Source organism: Macrobrachium nipponense, chromosome 1, assembly GCF_015104395.2.
Source record: "Macrobrachium nipponense isolate FS-2020 chromosome 1, ASM1510439v2, whole genome shotgun sequence".
Classification (NCBI taxonomy): domain Eukaryota; kingdom Metazoa; phylum Arthropoda; class Malacostraca; order Decapoda; family Palaemonidae; genus Macrobrachium; species Macrobrachium nipponense.
In genome coordinates, this window is record NC_087200.1 from 58,015,129 (window position 1) to 58,040,780 (window position 25,652).

Consider the following 25,652-nt stretch of genomic DNA (forward strand, 5'->3'; position numbering starts at 1 on the left):
ATTCAATACATAACTTGATAATGTATGCAAATTACCTATAAATAAAGTGTATTAATGTACATGGTATACAAGAAATACTGTACGTAAAATGTGGAAGCTTACCTTTCGAGTGAGGCTATCTCCGAAAGTGGCGGCAGAGGAAGAGAGGACAAACGGCATATACGTACGTACACTTAACTTTACGAAACACATAAAAAATGTAAGGAAAACTAAACTAAAATTTACGAAACACATTAACAAAACTGTAACACTTAACTTTACAAAAGGCTAAAATAAAATTTAGAAAAAAAAAAAAATTTTAATTTTTAACTTTTTTTTTTTTTTTTTTTTTTTTTTTTTTTTTTTTTTTTTTACTGCCCTGGCCTTCCCCCCCTCCGTTACTTCCTTGCCGCTCCGGGCTAGCTCGAGTCTGTATGTCATCTCGCCCTTCCCTCCTTACTAGAGCTCCTCCCTATCGGAGCCCTGGTATCCAGCGGAAGGGTATAGTCCACCGTAGTTGGACGGAGCATACAGTAGGTCTTTACTAACCGTACGTATTGCTGAGTTACTACACTCCGCTTCACTGGACCTAGTCCGGTTCATTGCATGACATTGCATGTAGGTTTAAGTTATCTTTAAGTTTATCTTAAGTTTCTTAAACCATCCCTACCCCTCCCTTTCTTTTACCGGATCTCTCCGGGATTATTTAGCCTATTCAGGCAATGCAGGAGGGGTTATGCCCAAATTTTTTCCGAGCTCCGCATGTAACGGAGTTTCTTTGTCCTTGTCTGTAAGTGTTCCCCCTTTAAGATACTCATGTGTCTTCCCACTTACAGCCACCAACTGTGAGCATCCGGGATGTTCCGCTACACTTCAGGACCCTGTGGACACGAAGTTTGCCGGTCCCATGCTCCATGCGCGACTCCGCACGGGGACATCCAGGTCTGGTACCATGAGACGTGTACCATATGTTACGATCTGGTGAGCCGCTTTTGGAAGGCGTAAGTATTCCTTCTCCGCATGCTGCTCCTCGTTCTTTTAGTACTTAAGTTTACGTTATTTACTTTAACTTAAGGCATCTAGTTTAAGTTATATTCTAAGTTTTAGTTTTAAGTGATTCTTAAATCTAAAATATACCCTCTCTTACAGGCTCCGGCAGTAAGAGATACGGCATTGGCTACCCTGCGGGCCTGGGTCGGAGGTTTTGGCAAGAACGCCGCCAAGGGTCAGCCCTACATACTGGAGAAGCGATTAGCTCTGTTAATCTTTCCCGAGGCAAGGCGACTGGGTACGTCGACCCGGTAGAGGCGGACCCCTCTATTGCCTTTATCCAACAACAACTGGCGGCCTCCTTAACAGAACAAGACCAGGATATCTCCACGGATGTCGCAACCCTGGATATAAATGTTGAACCTATGGTAGGTATAGACGACCTGTTGCCGAGGTAAGTAATGCAGGTACCCAAGGGTCTCCCTTGGGAGTGACTGTTTTTCTTCTACCCCTGCAACCTCTCCATCCTTCCAAGGCTTTACGGGTTGATGAGTTTATATACTCCTCCAGAGGCTTCGGTTAGACCTAAGATCAAGTCCAAACATATGACCTTGGACTAAGACGTCATCGTCTTCGAAGAAGACGTCCTCGCTTCTCCTCGCGCAAGTCTCCGGTTCGTAATCCCGGCCCAGACAGGTCTAAAGGGTCTAGCTCCGGCTCAAAGTCCTCAAAGAGTAAACCTAAGAGGAAAATCCCGCACCCCGGCAGTATCACCAGTTCCACTACCTTTGGTGCCTATTCAGAGTCTCCCCCTCCACCTCCGCAGCAGCTCCGGCTTTGGACACCAATGCTGGCCTGTTGCAACACGGTGGGCGACCTAGTGGGCTCCCTTAAGACGAGTATGGAACATATGATATCCCGCCTGTCGGACAGGATACTTCTCAGGACACTATTATAGCCGGTCTAAGAGAAGCCCCTCTTGCCTCTCCCTCAACCTCCAACACTAGCGGATCTCAGCTTCCCCCGCATGACTCGCTGCCCGCTCTTTCTCCATGAACAATCCTTGGAGAGTAGCATCATACGCCCCCTTCCAAGATGGTCTCATCTCCATACGGAGTTGGAACTCGAAGAATAGAGTTTGGCGTCGTGGTAGTGGTCTCACTCGCCTAGTGTTCATACCCGACACCCTCCTAGAGGGTGAGCGAGTCAGTTATACTGACCTTTTTTCTTTATTTTATTTATTCTCTGGTATGTGTTAGTACATTTACCCTAGAAATAATAGATTAAAGGATATTTCGCTGGCGACACGAGCCAATCGCCCAGAAATAGATTTTTCCTTACGTCAAAATCCTCCTTTTTTTTTTTTTTTTTTTTTTTTTTTTTTTTTTTTTTTTACAGACGAAATGTCCACTCCTTTCATTCGTAAGACTGAGGCTAGAGCCGCCCTGTACCCCTTCACTGCAGATACAGACATATGCTTTTCTGTTCTGAGATATATCAGAAAGTCTGCTAACTGCTGAATAGTGGTACCGAGTGGAGACAAGTTCCCTTTACGACACCAATCACAGTATGCTGACCACTTTCCTTGTAGTCTAGCCAACGCTGCATCTCTCCTCATTAGCAGGATATTTGCCCAAACATTGGCACTTACGTTTGTCAGGTACGCAATCGCCTTGGAACCTGACTGTAGTAATCTAATGAACAATGATTCATCCACTACTTTTTCTTGTTACTTCCAAGGATGCAAATCACTGGAAGGTGTGGCAGGAACTAGGGGCAGAGCAGTGGGTGGTGGATGTTCTCAGGATTGGGTATTTGATCCCGTTCGAGGTAACCCCGCCCCTGACAGATCAGCCATTACCCCACGTCGCTTATGCCCACGAATCTCAGAAGGCCATTATTCTGCAGGACGAAGTGAAGAAGATGATGGAAAAAGGAGCTGTGGAACAAGTATGCAGTCCGTCGAAAGGCTTCTACAGCAGGATTTTCCTGGTACCCCAAAGCCAACGGGGAGTGGAGGAACAGTAATAGACCTGTCAACTCTGAATCTGTTTTATAAGGAAAACCAGTTCAAGATGGAAACTCCAAAACGGTTCTACGAAGCAGTCAGGATCGGGGACTTTATACTGACAGTCGACCTAAAGGACGCATACTTTCAGATACCAGTCCATCAGTCTTCAAGGAAATTTCTCCGCTTCAGTCTTGCAGGGAAAGCTTTTGAATTCAAGGTCCTGTGCTTCGGATTGACAACGTCTCCTCAAGTTTTTACAAGAGTGTTCACTCTCGTGTCGACGTGGGCGCATGCTCAGGGGATCAGGCTAATAAGGTATCTGGATGATTGGCTGGTGATAGCAAAGTCCAGGAAGAAATTACTCAGGACAGGGCGACCCTCCTGCAGCTTTGTCACAGCCTAGGTATTGTGATAAATCAGGAGAAGTCGCAGTTGGATCCAAGTCAACGTTTGGAATCTGGGAATGGTTATAAGACACAACAGAAGCCAAAGTATTCCGACAGACCAAAGAATAGAGAAATGCAAACAAGTGGTGAATGCCTTTCGGGAAAACAAAAACACACCAGCAAGACAGTGGGCAGGTGGTGCTGGGAATCCTAACCTCCCTGGAGAAGCTAGTACCACAAGGATGGCTACACCTTCGGTCCCTACAATGGAGGATGGAAGGAGTTTTGGTCACCAATATAGATCGCCCGTACGAGCAAATTCCCTTGTCAGCAGAAGTGAGGAAAGACTTGCTGTGGTGGGTGAACGACGACAATCTGACAGTGGGTGTCCCCCTTCAACAATCCTCTCCAGACCTCTTGCTGTTCTTGGATGCGTCACTAGAAGGCTGGGGAGAGCCCACATGGAGGAGTTGATGGTGTCAGCAAAATGGAGTTGCAAGGACAGAGAACTCCATATCAACGTGCTGGTTAAAAGCAGTGTTTAACGCCAAGCTGGAAACCGGTAGATTAAATTACACTTGTGAGATCCAGGGACTATTGGCATCTATCCCAGGTTACGGGGCATGTATACTACCCAGAATGCCACGGCTACCTGTGACCCCACCAGTTATATTTCTAACCCAGTTTAGACTGCTAGAGGGGTGGTTCGAGGTGGGCCTTTACCTGTTAAGACCTCAGTTTGTTAGTTATGAAAAATACAAATTAGTTACACAAATTTGGTATTTGTTCATATACGGAACAAACCTTCGGTCTTGACATTAGGATAGACTTACTTATTGGAGGGAGGTAAGTCTCTACAACTGACTGGGAGTTTGCCACCTTATCCATTTCCGAATATATAGGGAAAATTCTAAGAGAATGGACAATGAACCTAGAACCAAAGATATAAGCGAATCTATTGGTTTCCCTCACTGGGTGGTTGATACCATTCCATGGTTTACTCTTGTCCCTTGCAACTGGATCCACCTTCACCCGTCTCTTCCTATTATCTAGAGGGTGTGTTGCTACTGAAAGTATATCATAACCTAAGATAGCTTCACAGTATGGCTGACACCTCACCTGCATCTAGTCCGTTCCAGCACATGACGGTTACTCTCCTTCATATTGCCCGTAGTTTAAAGGAGTAGAAAGAAAGTAGTAAAGAAAAAAAGACCAGTCATCCCATTTATTCTACTTTCATACCTTCATCTTAGACTAGACGCAAACTGACCCGCCAGGGGCCACGGATGAGCTATATCACTTGTTGGGCCGCCACCACTGGACCCAAGGAAAAAGTGTCCAAGGATCTATGGGCAACGTCTTTCAAATAAAAAGAGGTGAAAGTTGTTTGGCGTTTCCACACACCAGCTTTCAGAATTCTATCCACAGACATGTTCTTCTTAAATGCCAGAGAAGCACTCAAGCCCCTGATGTCATGAGCTCTTGCTCCCACCTGGCTATCTGACCCTCTGCCTTCTGCCATATAAGCATCTCTGATCGTCTCCCTTAGCCAAAACGATATTGTATTCCTGGACACTTCCTTCTTGTTCCGTCCTGTACTTACAAACAACCTCTGGCACCCCGGCCTAAGGTGCCTTGTTCTTCTTAAGTACTCCCTTAGTGCCCTGACGGGGCACAGAAGCATCTCATCTTTGTCATTGTCTACAAAGTCTGCCATGGAAGGTATGGTAAAGGAGTCGAATCTGCTGTCTACTATTGTTGGGTTTTGGGTCTTGGCCACGAATTCTGGGACAAACTAAAATTACCAATTGGAAAAAAAAACTTCCAACCTCTCGTAACCATTTCCTCCAAAACCTCCCCCCGTCGTGCTTTATGAGATATGACAGGCCATGTAGCTCCCCCACCCTTTTTCGGTTGAAGCCACAGGGCCAATAAGAAGACTGTCTTCAGGGTCAGGCTCCTATCCGTGGACTGCCTTAGTGGTTCGTAGGGGGGTTTTGTCAGACTTCACAGTACCATGGTCAGATCCCAATCTGGGGCTTTTAGCTCCTTTGTTGGACATGACTGTTCAAAGCTCCTCATCAGCATGGCCAACTCCCATGAAGACGAAATGTCCACTCCTTTCATTCGTAAGACTGAGGCTAGAGCCACCCTGTACCCCTTCACTGCAGATACAGACATATGCTTTTCTGTTCTGAGATATATCAAAAAGTCTGCTAACTGCTGAATAGTGGTACCGAGTGGAGACAAGTTCCCTCTACGACCAATCACCAGTATGCTGACCACTTTCCTTGGTATACTGGTCGCAGATGATTTTCTGATATTTCCTGCCATCTGAGTTGCTGCTTTCTGCGTAAACCCTCTCGCTCGGAGGAGATACTTGACAGTCTCCACCCGTGAAGCGATAGGGACTTCACCGACTGGTGGTACCTCTCCATGTGCGGCTGACACAGTAGGTTGCTCCATGGGGGTAACTCTCTCGGCACATCTATTAGGAGTTCCAGTAGGTCTGGAAACCACTCTGACTTCAGCCATAACGGTGCTACCAGGGTCATCTTGAGGTTCTGAGATCGCATTACCCTGTTCAGAACCTGACGGATTAGACAAAATGGAGGAAATGCGTACACGTCCAGATTGTCCCAAGGGTGTTGTAGCGCATCTTCTGCTACTGCCTCTGCGTCTGGGACTACCGAACAATACACTTCCAACTTTTTGTTGTACTTGGTTGCGAATAGGTCTAAGATTGGTCCTTCCCACAACATGAGCATCCTGTCCACTACCTGTTGGTGCAGGGACCACTCCGTTCCCAGAATCTGATCCCTGCGGCTCAACTTGTCGGCCACTATGTTTCTTTTTCCCGGAATATACCTGGCCCTGATGTCTACCAGGTTCTCTACAGCCCACTGATGAAGTTGAACTGTCATCACATGTAACTGCCGAGAAACTAGGCCTCCTTGTTTGTTTATATATCCTAATGTTAAGACCTCAGGTTTGTTAGTTATGAAAAATACAAATTAGTTACAAATTTGGTATTTTTTATCACTTGGTTCTTCTTTTTTTGATTACAACTTTCTGTTTTTTATCAATTGGTTCTTCCTTTTTGCTTACTCCTGCTAATGCTAAAGGCCTCTTTAAAAAATAACGATCCAAGGAAGATTGCTTCTGCCTACTTTTCACAATGTTCCTGAAACGACTCAGGCAAACGTCATCGAACTCCGCAAGCATAAGACCTTTGTGAGCCTTTTCGGGGTGTCTTTTTTTCTATAAACGATTGCACTTTATGAAAAGCGGCTAGAACATCCTTAATTTCTGCCATTGCCATAGGGTCCTCCTCCTCTTCCTCGCCGCTGCTAGAGAACTCCTCTTGAACGATGTTATATTGCATGGCCTCCAACTCCTTCAGGTTCATCCGTTGTTAAGCTCCTCTTGGTGCTCCTCGAGAAGGTCGTGATGTCGTCCTCATCGACAACCAGCCCCATGGACTTGCCGAGTGCAACGATCTCGTCAAGATATGGTTGGGAAACAGTTTCGGGATCGTCAACTGTTTCTGAATCTGCAGCACCAGCTTCGACCACGTCGAATTCCTCGAAGTCTCAGGCGGATACGGCATCAGGCCAGAGTTTCCTCCACAAGGAATTCAAGGTTCGCCTCGAAAACCTCCTGCCAAGCTTGGTTGATGAGTCGGATGCAAATGATCATGTCGAAATGCTCCTTCCAAAATTCACGCAAGGTGAGGTTTGTGGTATCGGTAATGTCGAAACATCTCTTGAAAAGATGTTTCGTGTACAGCTTCTTAAAGTTCGATATCACTTGCTGGTCCATGGGCTGGAGGAGAGGGGTGGTGTTGGGCGGAAGGAAAAGAATCTTAACGAAGGAATACTCCGCTAGGATATCTTCCTCGAGGCCAGGAGGGTGGGGAGGGGCATTGTCCAACACCAGCAGACATTTCAGGGGATCGCTCTTCTTCCAAAATTTCTTCACTGTCGGGCCGAAACACAGATTTTACCCACTCGGTGAACAAAAGCCTCGTTACCCAGGCTTGCATTAGCCCTCCACATCACTGGAAGCTTCTTCTCCTTCACACTTTGTTGGCCTTGAAGGCTCGAGGAGTCTCGGAATGATACACCAGTAAGGGTTTCACCTTGCAATCCCCACTGGGCGTTTGAACAAAGTGCAAGCGTAAGCCTGTCTTTCATAGGCTTATGCCTGGGTAGCTTCTTCTCTTCCTCCGTGATGTACGTCCGACGAGGCATTTTTTTCCAAAAAAGGCCAGTCTCATCACAGTTGAAGACTTGCTGAGAACTGTAGCCTTCCTTGGTCATCATCTCATCGAACGTCTTTTTAAATGCTTCGGCCACTTTCGTTTCCGAGCTGGCAGCCTCCCCATGCTGCACCACCGAATGGATGCCAGTCCGTTTACGAAATTTCTCAAACCAGCCATGCGAAGCCTTGAATCCTGGGGTTTGCGTTGATGTCCCTTCCCCTCCGTCGTCTTCCGCCTGCGCAATCAAATCGCCGAAAATAGCGTTGACCTTGTGGGAGATTACCGTCTCCGTTATCGTATCGCCAGCGATTTCTTTGTCTTTTATCCAGACAAGAAGCAGCCGTTCCATCTCGTCGTGCACATGGGTCCTCTTGCTGGACAAAATAGTGATGCCCTTGGAAGGTGTAGCTGCTTTGATGACATCCTTCTGTTCAAGGATGGTGCCTATTGTCGACGGATTTCAGCTGTATTCCTTGGCGATCACACTCAATCTCATACCAGCTTCATACTTCTTGATTAATCTACCATCTTTGTCTCCAAAGGAGAGCATTTGCTTCATTTCCGTGAATTTCAACTTTCTTGGGACCCATGACTACGTTATCTTGTACGTAATTTACATATAAGTAGATCAAGTTTTCGCACAACACGATAAATTAACGTATACTGCAACGAAAACACTAGCGAATTTACGTTACTAAACGAAATCGTTAGATCGAACGAATACTTCGTGCGTACGATAACGATGCTGGTACCGAGTGGCCAAGGCACGCCACCACGTACATAGATGCATGATGGGAGGGATGCTAGCCAATAGGAGAGAAGGATCTCATGGCCGCGACTAGCATCAGGAACCAGTGGGAGAGCAGGAGGATGGTGGCGAGTCTACTAAGTTGGCGGCGTGTGAGTTTCAAAATTGTTATCGGTGGTTCGGGCGAATCTCGGACTTTACAGAAACCTTTTGTATCTTGAAAACTTTTCGTATGTAGAGCCGTTAAATTTTTCGTATTGGCTTTCATATCTTGAGTTTTTCGTAAGTTGAGCCTTTCATATCTCGAGGTACCACTGTACATATATATATATATATATATATATATATATATATATATATCTATATATATATATATATATATATATATATATATATATATATATATATAATATATATATATCATATATATATATATATATTATATATATATATAGTATATATATATACTATATATATATATATATATATAAATCTACATTCCTCAGTACAAAATAAACATCCTTCTCCGTTTTATTAGATTTTGGCTTATTCTGTGATGTCTCCTTTCCCCCACATACTCCAAGCCTCATGTCGCCCCCCCCAGCACCAACTAGTATTTTTTCACAAAGCAAGAAACAAATGAAATTTTTTTTCAACCAAGCAACTATATACATATATATATATATATATATATATATATATATATATATATATAAACGCCACCTTGCTGTGTGTATGTAAAGCCACTTATAGCACATTTCTCTTTGTAATTATGACAGTCCTATTTATCGTAGAGAGAAGTGACACCACTTAACAAATTTTGGGAAGTTTATTTTAACAATTACTTATTTTTTAATATAGTGATATTCTCGCCCATTACACAATTATTATAGGCTGTAGAAAAAGATAATACAACCAAAGTTAGAATTCCCATAATTTTTTTTAGCAAAGTTGCTCATAATTATTCATAGGCTGTTGCAATAAATCACATACTTATTTGATAACTTTTCCACTTATCCCCCCTCGATTATTTGACGCTGACAAGTATCCAAGGTTCTACACTAATTAGAAAAATACATATGTTCCATGTAATTTTAGCGCTGTTATAAATACAAGCATGATTTATCTTAGTACAGTCTTAATTCACCAACTGGTAGAGAACCAAAGGCATGCTTATAATGCAATAGTCTCAAGCATTGAGAATGCAACAGGAGGACTGTACTTCGTAGATGCACCCAGTGGGACAGGCAAGACTTTTGTCATCAGTCATATTTTGGCTAAAATACAACAAGTGAAATACATTGCACTAGCAGTTGCTTCAAGCAGAATAGCTGCAACTCTATTAACTAGTAGAAGAACTACACATTCTTCATTCAAACTCCCTTTGAACCTGTCGAAGAAATAAATGGCAACCTGCAACATCAGCCAGGCGCTCTTTTAAGGGCAAAATACTTGGCGATTGCAAGTTGCTCATTTGGGATGAAGCAATCATGAACCACAAGGGGGCATTCTAGGCTCTTGACAGGGTCCTGCTTGCAGGATATTTCAGGCAGATGTTAAGACTCCAAACCAACATGGGAGTCCAACTAAGTGGCGATGAGGGAGCAGGAGTCTTTTCTAATAAGTTATTGGATGTTGGCAATGGCACTGGTTGGTGGACAGGATGGTCTGGTCACTGTGCCATTTGGTAATTCAATAAATGTTATTCAAGAGCTCACGTCTAGGGTGTCTCCTGATTTGGGCAACAAATTTAAAAATCGTAATTGGCTGAGAATGCATGCCATCTGGGTGCTGAAGAACAACGCTGTTGACAACGCAAATCTGCAACTGCTGAAGCAGCTACCTAGTGAGGAATGCAGTTACAAGGCCATTGACATTGTTCTCGATTCAGATGAAGTTGTGAACTGTCTTGAGGAGTTCTTGAATAGTTTAACACTTTCTGTCTTCTGGACTTCCACCTCACCACTTAAAACTCAAGATTGGCAGACCAGTAATGCTTTGAGAACTTGGAGCCACCAAAGCTTTGCAATGGAACTCCTCTTGTCATAAAAAGATGATGCCAAGAATCTTGGAAGCTACAATATTAACTGGCAAAGCAAGTAGGGAGGATGTGTTCATACCCCGAATTCCTGTTATCCCATCTGACGCACCTTTTGAGTTCAAGTGCCTTCAATTTCCCTTAAAGCTGAGCTTTGCAATGAGCAATAACAAGGCTCAAGGTCAGTCATTGGATGTTGTAGGCCTAAACCTGAATGAGCCAGTGTTTTCACATGGTCGAATATGCTATATAGGGTGTTTGAGAGTTGGCAATCCCAATAATCTATTTATTTGCACACCTAATGGCAGAACGAACATGAAGTGTATCACAAGGCACTTCAAAACTGGAAACAGTTGTATTTCATCATGTATCTTATGTCATATCATGTTAAATAAGGGATTTTGACAGAGGAAAAATCTATTCGGGCGAGAGACCTGTGCCGCCCAGTGAAATGCTCCTTATAGCATCATTTCTAAGGTATAAAACTGCTATATATACCAGAGAAAAAAGTTGCATGGAATGCCGGGATATGCCTAGCTCGCTCACCCATATAGGGTGTCGGTATAGTAACTGGGGCGTGAAAAACCACTCTCAGAGGTCTCTTACCAATTAGTTATCTCTCTCCCAACATCCCCCGTTACTACGAGGTGCCGTTCTACATCCCACTACTGCCCGCCACCCCTCTACCACCCATGCGTACCTAAACATTCCTCATAGCATCCCAAGCTTGGACCAGTCTAGGGTGAGGAAAAACAAGGGGGTGGGTTCACTAGGCGGCACAGGTCTCTCGCCCAGAAATAGATTTTTCCTCTGTCAAAATCCCTTTTCTGGGCTCAACCTGTGCCGCTCCGTGAAATAGTAACAGAGAATTGGTCCAATAGCTTGTAATTAGTTACCTGAAAAGGAATAGAATAAAAACTAGGATACATAAAGAAGGAACTTTAATACTGTATCAATATATAATCTAATACAAACTGACATAAAAGTAATCAGTTATCAAAAACTTATTCAGGAAAAACATTTCCAAAAGAAAATAAAGGTGTCTACTAGTAACCTTTATACAAGACAAATATACATACTATACTGGTACTCAAAAGGAGGGGTCCAAGAATTTCTTGAAAACCATCAAAAGATATCACAATATATCTTAATACTATACAATTTACATCCAATAAACTAAATGTTGAGTACCAGAACAGGTTAATTACAATACAGGTGAGTACCAAATCTAATTTAATTACAGGTGAGTAACAAGGCTAAGGCAGGGACAGTAAATGAGGCAGGTAGGGGAGAAAGAAAGGTAAGGAATACTAATGAATTAACTTCTTAACAGGTTCTGATACATCAGGAGGAACTACATTTCCTGCTGCCACTGTTGCAAATTTTAGGGCTTCCAAGGATTTTAAGTAATGGCGTTTAAATACTAATGTGATTTCCACCTGTATACTTTTTTTTAAATCTTCAAAATTCATATGGTGAAAATAATTAACTGACGTGGCTACTGCTCGAATATCATGAGCATGTGGAATTGATTCTGGATTAGCTTGTTTGATAAAATAAAGAATCTGCTGTCTAATCCCTTTTAAGGAAATGTTTCCTCCATTTTCTCTAATAAATGAAAGGCCTGAAGACTTATTAGAAGTTCTGTTCAGATAAGCTTTCAAAGTGTTAACTGGACATAAGGATGGATCCTGTGGAAGTGGGACAATCCTCCACGAGACCTCGGTTCTGTGGATCCTCATTCTTTGCTAAAAATCTCTTGTCTGGAAAGATTTGTACTTCCCCAGATGCGAGAAAAACAATATGATTCGGTTCTCTAGATAATGCTGAAAGCTCAGATATTCTGGCTCCAGATGCTAAACTTACCAAAAAATAAAGTTTTTCTAAACAGTGTTATGTATGAACATGAATCATTATTGGTTTCAGAGGCCCAGTTTAAGAACATCATTTAAAAACCAGGAAACTGTGTGGGAGCGGGTTACTGGTTTTAGTCTGGCGCAAGCTTTTGGAATTGATGAAAAATATGAATCTGTAAGATTAATATTAAACCCAATCTGAAATATCTTCTTCAAGGCAGATTTAATTGTTGTAATTGTATTAGCTGCTAATCCCGTTTCAACGGTCCTAAAAAAGGTACTGCTAGGTTCCGAGTCATTGCTCTAACCTTAGAATCTCTTAAGAAACTTTGCCAGTTTTCTTACAGCTGAATCATATTGACGAAGGGTTGAGTCTCTTTATCTGACTCTAGAAACAAGGTATTTAGAGGATCAATGTTAGCATCTCTTTGTGCTGCAAATTTCATAAAGTCCATAAAGTTAGGGCACTACCGAATTCTGAGGAAGCTAACACACTGCGAGTTTGTACTACCTGTGTCAACTTGGGATCTGGGATCCGCCGAGGGAGGAGTCCTAGTTCTACCATCAGAGGAAACCAATTGCTCTTGGGCCAATTGGGGCTACCAGAGCTATCTGACCTTTGAAAGTCCTGAGTTTGTCTAGTACTTCATTAACATGTTTATCGGAGGGGAACAGATAAATTCTTTGCCAAGTGTTCCAATCTATGGACATGGCGTCCGTGGCATAGGCCAGAGGGTCCAGGTTGGGAGCAACATAACATTTTTAGTTTAGTTTGTTGGATTCCGTGGCGAATAGGTTCCACCCCTGAAGGTTCGGAATCTGTTGACAAATCCAAATTGAATGAATCTTTGTCCAATGACCATTCCGACTCCAGCGGAGTTGTCCTTGAAAGTGCGTCTGCTACCACATTTCTCACTCCTGCCAGGTGGTAGCAGCTGACAGGTGCCATGGTTTCTTGTTGCCAATCGTAAAGATTGCTATCATCACATGATTTATGTGACTGATTTGGATCCCCCTCTGTTTAAGCAATGGACGATTACTTCGTTGTCCAGAATTAATCTGATGTGTTGCTTCTTTGCCGGGGCTAGTTTCTCAGAGTTAAGAATACTGCCATGGCTTCCAATATGTTGATGTGGAGTTGACGCAATGTTACTGACCACAAACCTTGGACTTTTTCGTATTGGGAGTAACCTCCCCAACCGCTTAGAGAGGCGTCTGTGTGTATACCAAACGCTGGTGGTGGAATCGTAGGGGAATCGATTTTGACCAGATTCTTGGCCTTGGTCCAAGGGAGCAATCTTTTCTTTAGTATTTGTGGGATTAGAGATATTTTGTCTCGTTTCCTCTTGTTCACCTTGGATCGCCATACCCGATTATATCTTTCAGTTTTGCCTTTAGTAATGTGTCTGTTACTGATGCAAACTGAAGTGAGCCTAGAATTCTTTCTTGTCTTCTCCTGGACGTTAATTTGTCCTTGAGAAAATTTTTTGTTTTCTTTGCTATTTCTTTCCTTTTTGTTGAGGGAAGAGATAGTCTGTGTGTGATTAGGTTCCATTGCAGTCCTAACCATTGGAAACATGCTGCTGGAGTAAGACGGGACTTCTTGAGGTTTATTTTGAAAACCTAAGTGTTCCAAAAATTTATGACTTTGTTTTGTCGCCTTTACGCAATCCTCTACATTGCTGGCCCATATAAGCCAATCGTCTAGATAGGCCACTAACTGTATTCCTTGAGTTCTCAGCTCTTGGACTACTGTGGCTCTGCCAGCTTCGTAAATATCCTGGGCGCTATACTGAGTCCGAATGGCATCACTTTGAATGAGTATGCCTTCTGCCTAGTTTGAATCCTAGAAAGGGACGAAAATGCCTGGCTATCGGAACATGATAGTAAGCGTCTGTAAGATCTATGAGGTGGTGACGGCCCCACGGGGAAGTAAGGTCCGCACCTGCGAGATAGTCAACATATGGAACTTGTCGCATCGAATGTAAGTATTCAGATGTGACAATCTGAATCACCCTTCTTTGTTCTGAGTCTTTCTTTGGCACGCTGAACAAGCGTCCTTGAAATTTCAAAGATCTTACTTCTTTTATTGCATTCTTTTGCAAAAGATCTTTGGTGTATAGGTCTAGTTCTGCCGATGGAGCTTGATGAAAACTGGTTAGTGGAGGGGGCCCTTTTATCCAACTCCACCCCAGACCCTTGGATACTATGCTGGAAGCCCACTTGCTGAACCTCCACCGGCTCCGAAATTTGTATAGTCTTCCCCCTACTGAGATGTCTCAATGGTTTGAAGAGGGTTCTGTTTCCTCATCTACTCCTGTATCCTCTGCCTCTTGTTGAAGTCCTTCCACCTCTATTATGAAAGTTACCTCTGGCTCTACTACCTCTGGCGTACCTATTGTACCCATGGAACACTCCTTGTGTCTCAAAGGAGGGGTTAAAAGCCGGAGAAGGAGCTTGATGTTGAGGAGGCTGAGTCATCCAAACGTATTGTTGTTGTTGGGGTTGGGATTTAGACGTAGACGGCTGAGTCCCTTGAGGTACAGGAATCGTCGTCTGAACGACAGCTTGGGGTTGTGGAGTCTGGTATGATTGGAAGTTCCTAAACCTCTTCCTGCCTCTTGTCTGATTTCCTGATTGTTTCATATTTCCGTTTTGGCATCAGGCCCCAACGAACTTTGAGACTTTGATTGACCCTAGCAGCCTCACCTAAGACACTGTTAACAATGTCTTCCGGGAATAAGTCTGGGCCCCAAATTGAGGCTTTAATCAGTTTATTTGGCTCATGCCTTATTGTAGCTTCTGAAAGCACATGCTTTCTGCAATTACGGCGTGCTACAGCAAAGTCATAGGCATCACTTTGAAGTGTGAGGAGGAGAGACTTGGTAAGGATCTTGAACAATGACTCGTCTTGGTATACCAGCGAAGCCATTTCTGCCATTGTAGCGGAGTTGATTGATCTACTTAACCGAGTACGTGCCTCATACTCGATTCTGACCAAGGATTCTGGGAGTCTCGGAAGTTTGTCGCTGAACTGTGTAGAGGCACAGTCAATGTTCAGTTTCCCTGTGGTGAAAGTTGCTGGGGGCGTCACCCAGCATTCTGGATCTCCTGGAAAAAGTAGAGAAGTCAACTCCGTCTCTCTTAGTTGTGGCATGGGCTTGTCCTCCATAGCCGCCTGAAGAGCCAGATCAACTACTTTTGTAGTACAAGGTGTCGGTGTTTGACCTTCTACTACAAAACATTGTGTAAGAACTCTTATGGGGGGACAACATTGTGTTCACACACTCCCATTCGTTCAATGTCCGGACCCATGCGGACTGAGCCTGTTCCTTAGGATAGATCATCGTCTCCTTAGGAATCTTATCTAGTCTTACTAGCGCTTCCTCTGTCAGTCGAGCATATCCTGGGAAGGGAAACTGCAATCCCGGCGGGTAGAATTCAAAGTCCTCTACCGGCCGAGTTCCACATCCTTCTATGGTTAACATGCCATCCACGAATGGTGCATGTAAAGCCAATCGCCACGGATTGCTCTTTACGAAAGCCGGAAGTTTTGGAAGCGTCTGGCAACACAAACTGTTGTTGTTGTGGCAGTCCCGGTTCTCAGGAGATTTTCTAACATGTTCTCCTGGTTTTGCAGTCTCTGAGCAAAAGTGTCCATAGACTGCAACCGATCCGAGATGGTTCCAATCTGAGATTGGACCATACTTCCCATCTTCTCCATTAAAAGATTAGAGAAGGCAACCGGATCAAAGGAAGATTCTGAAGCCTTAGATTTGGAGCTCCTTGATCTCGACCCGTATGTAGGGGAGTAGCTGCTACCGAATCTCCGAAGACTTAGATGCATTTAATGACTTGGTAAGTCTCGGTAACCTAGATGGTTTTACTTGGCTTAGATAAGGCCTTCCTCAAGTGTTTGACTTTTGGTATGACTGAGCCGGTGTTTGTCCCCAACCAGGGTCTTTGCAGTAAACCCTTGAAAAGAAGCATGAGAAGATGTTAAAGATGGTGCAGGGCTAAGAACAGGAATCTTAGACCGCACACTACTTTGCCCCACTTTACCTCCCTACCTTGATCGCTGGCATCCAGAACCATTGGTTCTATGTCAAGGCTGATGGCCGCCACGTCTTCTAACACTTCTTCCCTAGTCCCTCAAGATCTTCAGGCAAGGACTGCGTGTCTTCCCTTATCTTGGCAATAATGGGTGCAGCCACTTCCTTGGGAACTGCCGCTGACATCTTGGCATTTGGGTAGAGGAGGGTGCATAACTCCTCTGATAGGATATAAGGTTTCTTAGCCTTAACGTTACGGCCAAATCCGCCAACCCAGATCTTGAGGGTCGAAAGAGATGTGTTCTTGACAGCCTGTGGGGTCTGAAAAATAAGTACTAATTAGGATTATCACTTTCAAATAAAACTAAAGAGAATAATTTGTTCACTTCTTAAACATCATATCTCATAATTAGTAATGAAATATCTAAGTGCGTACTCACCGAGTCCGAGGTTATATCGGCAAAAAGCCCATAACAGATCTCACACGCATCCGGATGCCAGACGATGAGGTCATCGACCTGTACGGCGCAGGGTGCATGGGACCTGCAAACCTCATGTCCGCACCTTTGCTGAAGGACAGCTGCGCAAGCTGTCATCTGACAACGCACCACCTGTAAGGTAAATTGTACATAAGTATTCAATTTGTATATATAAACTACCGGAAGCCCCGGATTATTTATCGTAATCTTAAATTATAACATATATAGTAAAAATAGACTTCTGTATACTAAATCTTAACATATACAGCTCGGTCATTTAGTCTATGAATCTTTTTATTCTGTTGAAAATTATGGCGGATCTAACTTCGTATTTATCCGCCTGCTCCGGGAAACTAAATCCACTTAAGGAAAAATATTCTCCAATGATTGTATCGCTACCAAGGTAGACGTATACTGTACCAAAGGTGTTGAGCGGCGGATATCGGTTACGTATTCTGTCCGCCTGCTCCGAAATTTCGTGCATGGTAAACAATAGAATATAAGATTTTGTAGGCTACGTCTGTACGCCTCTTTCCGGGATCGACCGACAAAATTCTATTTGTGTGTAATCTACGATATCGAAACAGGGTGAGATACCTGAATCTGATCAATACACAAAATATTAGTGTGTAGAACTATTCCGGTTGTAACGGAATCAAAATAATGCAGCGGAAACCCGAAAGGGGAGACTGAGTGTACGCATAAGTTGCTCTATCCGGTGCGTTCGGAAGCCAATCGAAACCAGCTAGAAAAGCGTCACTGTCCTAACTCATGTATGACCATATCGCTACATATTCCGTCGCTCCCGATATAGACTATAACTAAAGCCTAAAAGTAACCTGAATCGTGTGATAAAAGGTATCTCCCCGAAGGGGTTACTAGGCGGGAGCGGCAGAGCGAACTGGTTTCGTCCGCGATAACAGTGGTTACCATATGACCGGTCAGGTGGGCAACCAACCTACCGATGATAAAGATCCAATTGAACCACGAGATATGTAGCTTACAAAACTAAATGACCAAAATTAAAGTGAATAATAGATAATTAGGTAATAATGGCACACAACGAATACAACATAATATTAAGCTAGACAAAAAAAAAAATTAAGCCGAGCGAGAATAGCCTAGGTCTCCAACATCGGGTGAGATACCGATATGGTCAGGTAGGCTATATCACTCTTAATAATATCTCTACGAAATCGGGTGGTTGCCGATTTAAGATGCAAAGATAAATTACGCTCAAAAGTTGTCAAACCAAGGGAAACTCCCTAAAGTATGGATATGACTCGAACATGTAATGCTCGGACCGTAGCCCAGTGTATGCCAATCACTAAATATCTAAAACCACGTAAACATCGTATAAAAATTATACAAAAATATAAAAGTGCATTTATTTCCATATGTCTAGGACAAAAAATGATTGCCATTAGTATGAGGAACTAATGGTCAATCAACATGTAACAAAGCTCCGTGAAGTAGCGACATCAAAATGGCCGACTGGGTCGGATATCTACGATCCTTGATCAAGATCATATTCTCGTAGGAAATACCTATGATAAAGAGAACGCAACTTCAGTGCATAGCACAATCAATAGTAGTACTCAACTTAGTAGATGGAAGCTTCTAGGAGGTCCGACATTATGAAAATCAAGCACAAAAAATCAACAAACGAAAAAACAGTAGTACTTCGTACGATGCTATTGAAAGGAATGTTTAGGTACGCATGGGTGGTAGAGGGGTGGCGGGCAGTAGTGGGATGTAGAACGGCACCTCGTAGTAACGGGGGATGTTGGAGAGGAGATAACTAATTGGTAAGAGACCTCTGAGAGTGGTTTTTCACGCCCCAGTTACTATACCGACACCCTATATGGGTGAGCGAGCTAGGCATATGCCCGGCATTCCATGCAACTTTTTTCTCTGGTATATATAGCAGTTTTATACCTTAGAAATGATGCTATAAGGAGCATTTCACGAAGCGGCACAGGTTGAGCCCAGAAATACTATTATTACAACTCCATTTCTTATTGTATGTATTTTATCCTTCTGAACCATTCGTCAAACTTTAACAATAAAATATCTTTCCTATAACTGTTCTTTGCAAGATGAATACAATTGCAATATCCTCCAAGTGATTACTTCTTATGAAAGAGATTGCATAATCCATCCTGTGGGGGTTGTCATCATGGATGGCATGCTCCTTTTCATCTGAGTACATTAGCTAATATGTATATATATATATATATATACAGGCGGTCCCCGGGTTACGACGGTTCCGGCTTACGACGTTCCGAGGTTACGACGCTTTTTCTTAAATATTCAATGGAAAAACTCCGTCCTGGGTTACGACGCTTGTTCCGAGGTTACGACGCTGACGCTTCCGACGCTCCGAGTTAACGACGCTTTTAAAAAACGCATACTATGATAAAAATCCTTTATAGTTTAGCACAGTATATTAATAAAAATAAGTTTCTGGTTAGATTACAACAAAAATTTTGAGATTATGATGATTTTCGACACTTTTTATGTTGTATTTTTTGTTTCTATGTTTTTAGTGACGCCTCATATGCGGAACTAGTTTCTGAGCGAATGAATACATACTAGTTTACATATAACAGTCCAAAAGCGCAAATAATGAAAAAATCATTGCTTGTTTCCAGTAATATAACAAAACGAAGTTTCTGTCTTAGATTACAACGCAAATTCCAAGTATCCAAAGAGAGACATTATCCAGTATTTGATCAGAGAGAGAGAGAGAGAAAGAGAGAGAGAGAGAGAGAGAGAGAGAGAGAGAGAGAGAGAGAGAGAGGCGTCTTCCGACGCTCCGAGTTAAGGACAGAGAAGTGTTCGTTTCGTTAAAACTGGTTTGAGATTATGATGATTTTCGACACTTTTTATGTTGTATTTTTCTATGTTTTTTAGTGACGCCTCATATGCGGAACTAGTTCCGAGCGAATGAATACATACTAGTTTACATATAACAGTCCAAAAGCGCAAATAATGAAAAAATCAAAATCATTGCTTGTTTCCAGTAATAATAACAAAACGAAGTTTCTGGTTTAGATTACAACGCAAATTCCAAAGTATCCAAAGAGAGACATTATCCAGTAATTTGATCAGAGAGAGAGAGAGAGAGAGAGAGAGAGAGAGAGAGGCGTCTTCCGACGCTCCGAGTTAAGGACAGAGAAGTGTTCGTTTCGTTAAACGGTTTGAGATTATGATGATTTTCGACACTTTTTATGTTGTATTTTCGTTATGTTTTTTAGTGACGCCTCATATGCGGAACTAGTTTCCGAGCGAATGAATACATACTAGTTTACATATAACAGTCCAAAAGCGCAAATAATGAAAAAATCATTGCTTGTTTCCAGTAATAATAACAAAACGAGTTTCTGGTTAGATTACACGCAATTCCAAGTATCCAAAGAGAGACATTATCCAGTAATTTGATCGAGAGAGAGAGAGAGAGAGAGAGAGAGAGAGAGAGAGAGAGAGAGAGAGAGAGGCGTCTTCCGACGCTCCGAGTTAAGGACAGAGAAGTGTTCGTTTCGTTAAACGGCCTCTGACTCATGCCAGTAAATGTTTTGTTGATACTAATAATATAAGCCTATTTAAAGATACGTTTACTTTAATTAGTCTATATGATACGTAAATAGTAATCAACTGTTCTTGTAGCCCTCAATATTTGGCAAAATCGAAGTATCCAAAGAGAGACATTATCCAGTACGTAATTTGATCAGAGAGAGAGAGAGAGAGAGAGAGAGAGAGAGAGAGAAGAGAGAGAGAGAGATGAGAGAGAGAGAGAGAGAGATGCTTTGGCAACAATGGTCTCGGGGGTTTTTATAGCTTCCTTCTGCTTGATGATCGTGGATATTGTAGAAGGATTTCGACCATACTCGTTTGCCAAATCGACGATACGAACGCCACGTTCATGCTTTGCTATAATTTCATGTTTTGCTTCCATCGAAATCATTTTCTTGGGTTTTTTCTTATCACCTGCTTTGTCTTTAGCTTTGAGACCCATGGTTAATAATAAAATAGACAAAATAACACGAAAAATAGGCGCAAATACAACGAACTAAACAACGACGTGTTAACATGCAGCACAAACAAACAAACAGACTGAACGCCATTTATCGGTCGCCTATACAACTAACACTCATCGCAAATCGTATCTCAAATATTTCGTTGTATATCAAAGCTTGTATTTTCGCAAATTTTTTCTGTTATATCTCAAAACATTCGTATATTAGGGCAATCGTATGTCAAGTTTCCAATGTAATTTGATCAGAGAGAGAGAGAGAGAGAGAGAGAGAGAGAGAGAGAGAGAGAGAGAGAGAGAGAGAGAGAGAGAGAGACGCTTTGGCAACAATGGTCTCGGGGATTGACGTATCGTTTATTTTCTGAACAGATAGGACAGAGAAGTGTTCGTTTCATTAAACGGCCTCTGACTCATGGCAGAAATGTTTTGTTGATACTAATATATAAGCCTATTTAAGATACATTTACTTTAATTAGTCTATATGATACGTAATAGTAATCAGCTGTTCTTGTAGCCCTCAAGATTTTGCAAAATCACTCCAGGTTGTACATAAAAACTTCAAGAATGTAGTGTCACCAGAGGATTACAATAGTTTTTACCTTCAAGAACCAGCATTCTTTTATGAAAATAACTCAGGTTGTACATAAAACTACAGGAAACACATGTAGTGTAACCAAAGGATTACAAGTAAGGTTTTTATAACTTTTTATTAGTTTAAGACATATTTCCAAGCGTCGTTCCGGCTTACGACGATTTTCGGCTTACGACGTCTCAAGAACGGAACCCCCGTCGTAACCCGGGGACTGCCTGTATCTATATATATATATATATATATATATATATATATATATATATATATATATATATATATAGATATACATATATTGCTGAGCATATTTGGCCATTCGGCATTGGTTAATCAAAAATAAAACAAGTGACAACTCTCTTACCTTTAGTTGCTGACTATCTCTCTGCAAATTATATCAAGCTAGGATATAGCTAGGCTAATGAGTTCTCGTAAATACAAAAATATACTTTTTATTCCCCAAACTAGCTGAACATGATATGGAACAAAGTGGTTAAGTGACGTTACATTAAGAACTAAGTCTGGCCCACAAAAAGACTGTAAATTGTCATTCTATTCACCTGAATTAGACTAAGGAATCGCTCCCAAAACTTTCAAATTCATAGGTTCTATATTTAAATAGTCAAATCTTTTAGAGAATCCCATTCTCTTGTATAATGCCATGAACCCATCTGAAACAAAGAGACATATCCATTATATTCCCCAACACATAATTGAGTATTAAAAAAAAGTACACACATTATACTTCTTTCTTTTCAAAGGCAACTTTTCCTAAGTCCTTTTGAATGTACCATACCTTTTTGATGGGCTTTCTTGACCCTGAGTCCTCCAAACCATCCTTATCGCTTATCTCAGGAGAGTGTCACCTTTCTCTCTAATGTTGGGCAGTTGGACCCATCATTACACGCACAAACACATGCACATATCCGGACACACCTTGAAAATCACATAGCAACCGCGAGCTTCTCCGACCTCCTATTGCATGATCATTAATTCAGTTCTTTCATTTCAGCAAGCCTTCGAGGAAGGCTTGTCGCTAGGCCCTCTCTTGTCTCTAAGCGAAGAAAGCTGAAGTTTTACAATTCACTGACACATTTGCTTTTTCCTTTAATATATATATATATATATATATATATATATTATATATATATATATAATATATATATATATATATATATATATACACACACTAATCTTAAAGGCACTGGTAGAAATATATATGTTAAATAGTGGGGGTTGATAACTTTTGCTCTTGCCAGTTAGAGACAGATTCAAAATGCTGGATTCCTCAGAGATGCTGAGATGAAAAACAAACAGGAAACTTGTCGTGTTAGTGGATGTGCGTTCGTAATGCGTGTCACAGAAAATGACATATGATGTTTAGACGGCCAACTGTCAAAGTGGACAGTGGTGATTTCGGTGTAGAAGAGGCGTTGGAGGTCCTTTGGAAAAGGTAAAAGTGAATATGACAATTACTTCAGTTCTAGAGAAAGGGAAGTGCGATGTGACACACATTTTATTGATGAACTTTAATGTTTGTCTGATAATTATATTCTCATTTTCAGATGGATTCAAAGTCACCATATATTAAATGGGTTTTCTGTTGAGGGTTTTGACTTTATAAACTATGAATATTTGGACAGAAAGAGATAAAAGGGGATAATTAATGAAATATGATTTTGAGGATATGATAGTTTAAAGTTTCCTTTTTTTAGTTATTCTTAACCCATTATTCCATTTTCATGTAAGCTATTTTGGGAAATAAAACTTATATTTTTGTAATAGTGGGAGTTTGAATATGCCTAGATTTGATATTTGATTGTCAGCCAGTTTCAGACGGCGACTCTTACAGGGAAGCATGAAAGGTAGGTCACATTACTAGTTTAGGAGTTTTTTTTCCTTTGTTTAAATGAGTCATTTTGACCTCATAAGAAGTGGTGGCAGGTGGTAAAGGGACATCAAGCCTATAGGTTACGTTTCTGAAGAGACTAGAATTAGATAGGTTAGGCATATTTTGGGAAAAAGGGGTTATAAGTATGTATTGGGGAACTGACTCTTTTGCTGATTTGAGGGGGATTTATCCGATAGTCAGGAATTTCAGCTTGGTAGCTACTGCTGGGTATTTGGCAGTGATGATAAATGCTTTTTAAATGTAAGATGTGTTCCTGTGTTTCTGGGGGGAAGTGAATATATGATAACGGGAATTAATTACATGCGGTTGCAAGTGTAACCAGGTACTATGCGCTAAGACGAGTGCAAATAACTTCATATCTATGAAGACATGAGTGTATAATTATATTTTTGTTTTTTTTCTTTATGGTGTTAATTTGCTCACAAGTGTATTTCATTTTGATGTCCCTCGCAATTCAACGGACATTAGGGGTTTGTTGTAATTGCAATGCATTAGAAAAAGTTGTGCAATAAGTTTTGTTTTTTACATGAGAGAGAGAGAGAGGCAAGTGTGAAAATGTCACTTGGCTAGCAAATTCTTGATTCAGCAGGGGGACAGGGTACGTTCTCTTTTCTTTCACCCGGTTCCTCCCATTTTCTGTGGGCATAATGGCACACATTCAATCAGCTGATCAACCTTGATAACAGTTTATTGGGAATTGGTGCATTTTTGTTTTTTCTTTTATTGGTGAATGATATATTATTACTTTTGTGTTGGTGGTTTGTGAGGGCATAAATATATCAAATTTATTGAGGTCAGGGCGAATCCTTAGATAAGAGTTCCCATAAAGAAGGCAAATTGGCCGAAGCAGGTACAAGCAAACGTTGGTGCATAAGATATCTAACATAAATGCTAGAGTCAGCCATTTTCGAGGCATTGTTGATGGGGCTTTGTCCCAACCAGTGCAAATTTTTATTGAGGGAATAAATAACTACTTAAACGCCAAGGGAATTAAGGATGATACAGAGGCGTTCACAGAGGCAAAAGCCCTGTTAGATTTCGATAAAGGGGATTTGTTATTTAGGTGTCGTAGTTTTCAGTACACAAAATGTTGGTCATGGACCAAATTATAAGCATTTTTAAGGACGGCTTATGGCTTGAAAGAACACGGAGATATGGTAAGAGATTTAAGGGGGCTGTACAAAATTAGAGAAGGGACAACAACGGGAGAATTTATACAGAATTCGAGAAATTCCACATTGGTAAATGGAATAATGTCTCACTCGACAATTTACATAAATTGCTGCATTTCGCAATGCTTCTACACGACATTCCAGACACCATTGTAGATAGTTTTGATGAAAAGATTGAACCTACATCAGACGAGGAACTAATTTGTGCCAAAATTCAGAAACATATGTCCAAATGTCTCACAGTGGTTAGTCATTTTTTAATGGGACTGATCCAAGAAATATAATAGAGGATCGATCGATCAAAGGCAACAGCAGTTGCGTTGCTACAATTGTAACAAACCAGGGCACACAAAGAAAGTATGTAGAGTCAAATATTGTAGAATGTGTAAAAGTGCAGATCACTGTTGGCAGGCTTGTCCGTCTCAGGGATGCGAGACCTACACCTCAGAAATTCGGGAGTTATAATATGAGAACTTCCCATGCATGTCACTCAAAAGGGCAGAGGGACCGGTGAAATTTTTGGAAAGCCGATCAACAAAAAGGGTACAGATGATTTGTACGTGCCATTGTGGTCTTGTGGGGGACGCCCCAGAGCCCAAGCTGATATATCGAACAGTGGAGGATATGGATATCCCAATTTTTATTGATACAGAAGCTTCTGTGAATTTAATGGAGCATGGTCTGTATCAGTCCATGTTCTCCCATTACCCTTTGAAACCCTCAACGGAGACGGTGTATGATGTGCAAGCCTATAGATTAAACACCCTGGGTTTTGTTAGAATATTGTTTACTCATGGTGATAGAGTGTTAATAGAACCATTTTTGGTTATAAAAGGTGTTGCATTGGGCAACAGACTTTTACTAGGTCATCCTGCATGTAGAAAACAGGATATCTGTCCATGCAGGTGTTAGTGGTATAACGGTTGGAATACCAGGTGTTTTTATCTCTAGTGAGGACGCAAGTGGAACTGAGGATATGGGGAATACTGAAAATAGGGGTGCTTTTGGTAATGATACCAAGGATATGGGGAGTGGTGATACCAGAACCCACACTGATGATACGAGGAATAACAGCGGTGATGTTGGTGATGATGAACAGGATATTGAGAACCACAGTGGTAACAGTTTTGGTGGTATGGGTGG

General features: G+C 41.8%; 1 protein-coding gene across 1 annotated transcript in view; it reads right to left on the minus strand.

The window, feature by feature from the left end:
* Positions 1 to 25,652, minus strand: part of LOC135218795 (translation initiation factor IF-2, mitochondrial-like) — a 290,814-nt gene that overhangs the window by 26,417 nt on the left and 238,745 nt on the right. Inside the window, exon 13 of the mRNA XM_064255245.1 lies at positions 14,881 to 15,506. Coding sequence (XP_064111315.1) covers positions 14,881 to 15,506 — 626 coding nt within the window. The remainder of the gene's footprint in view (positions 1 to 14,880; positions 15,507 to 25,652) is intronic.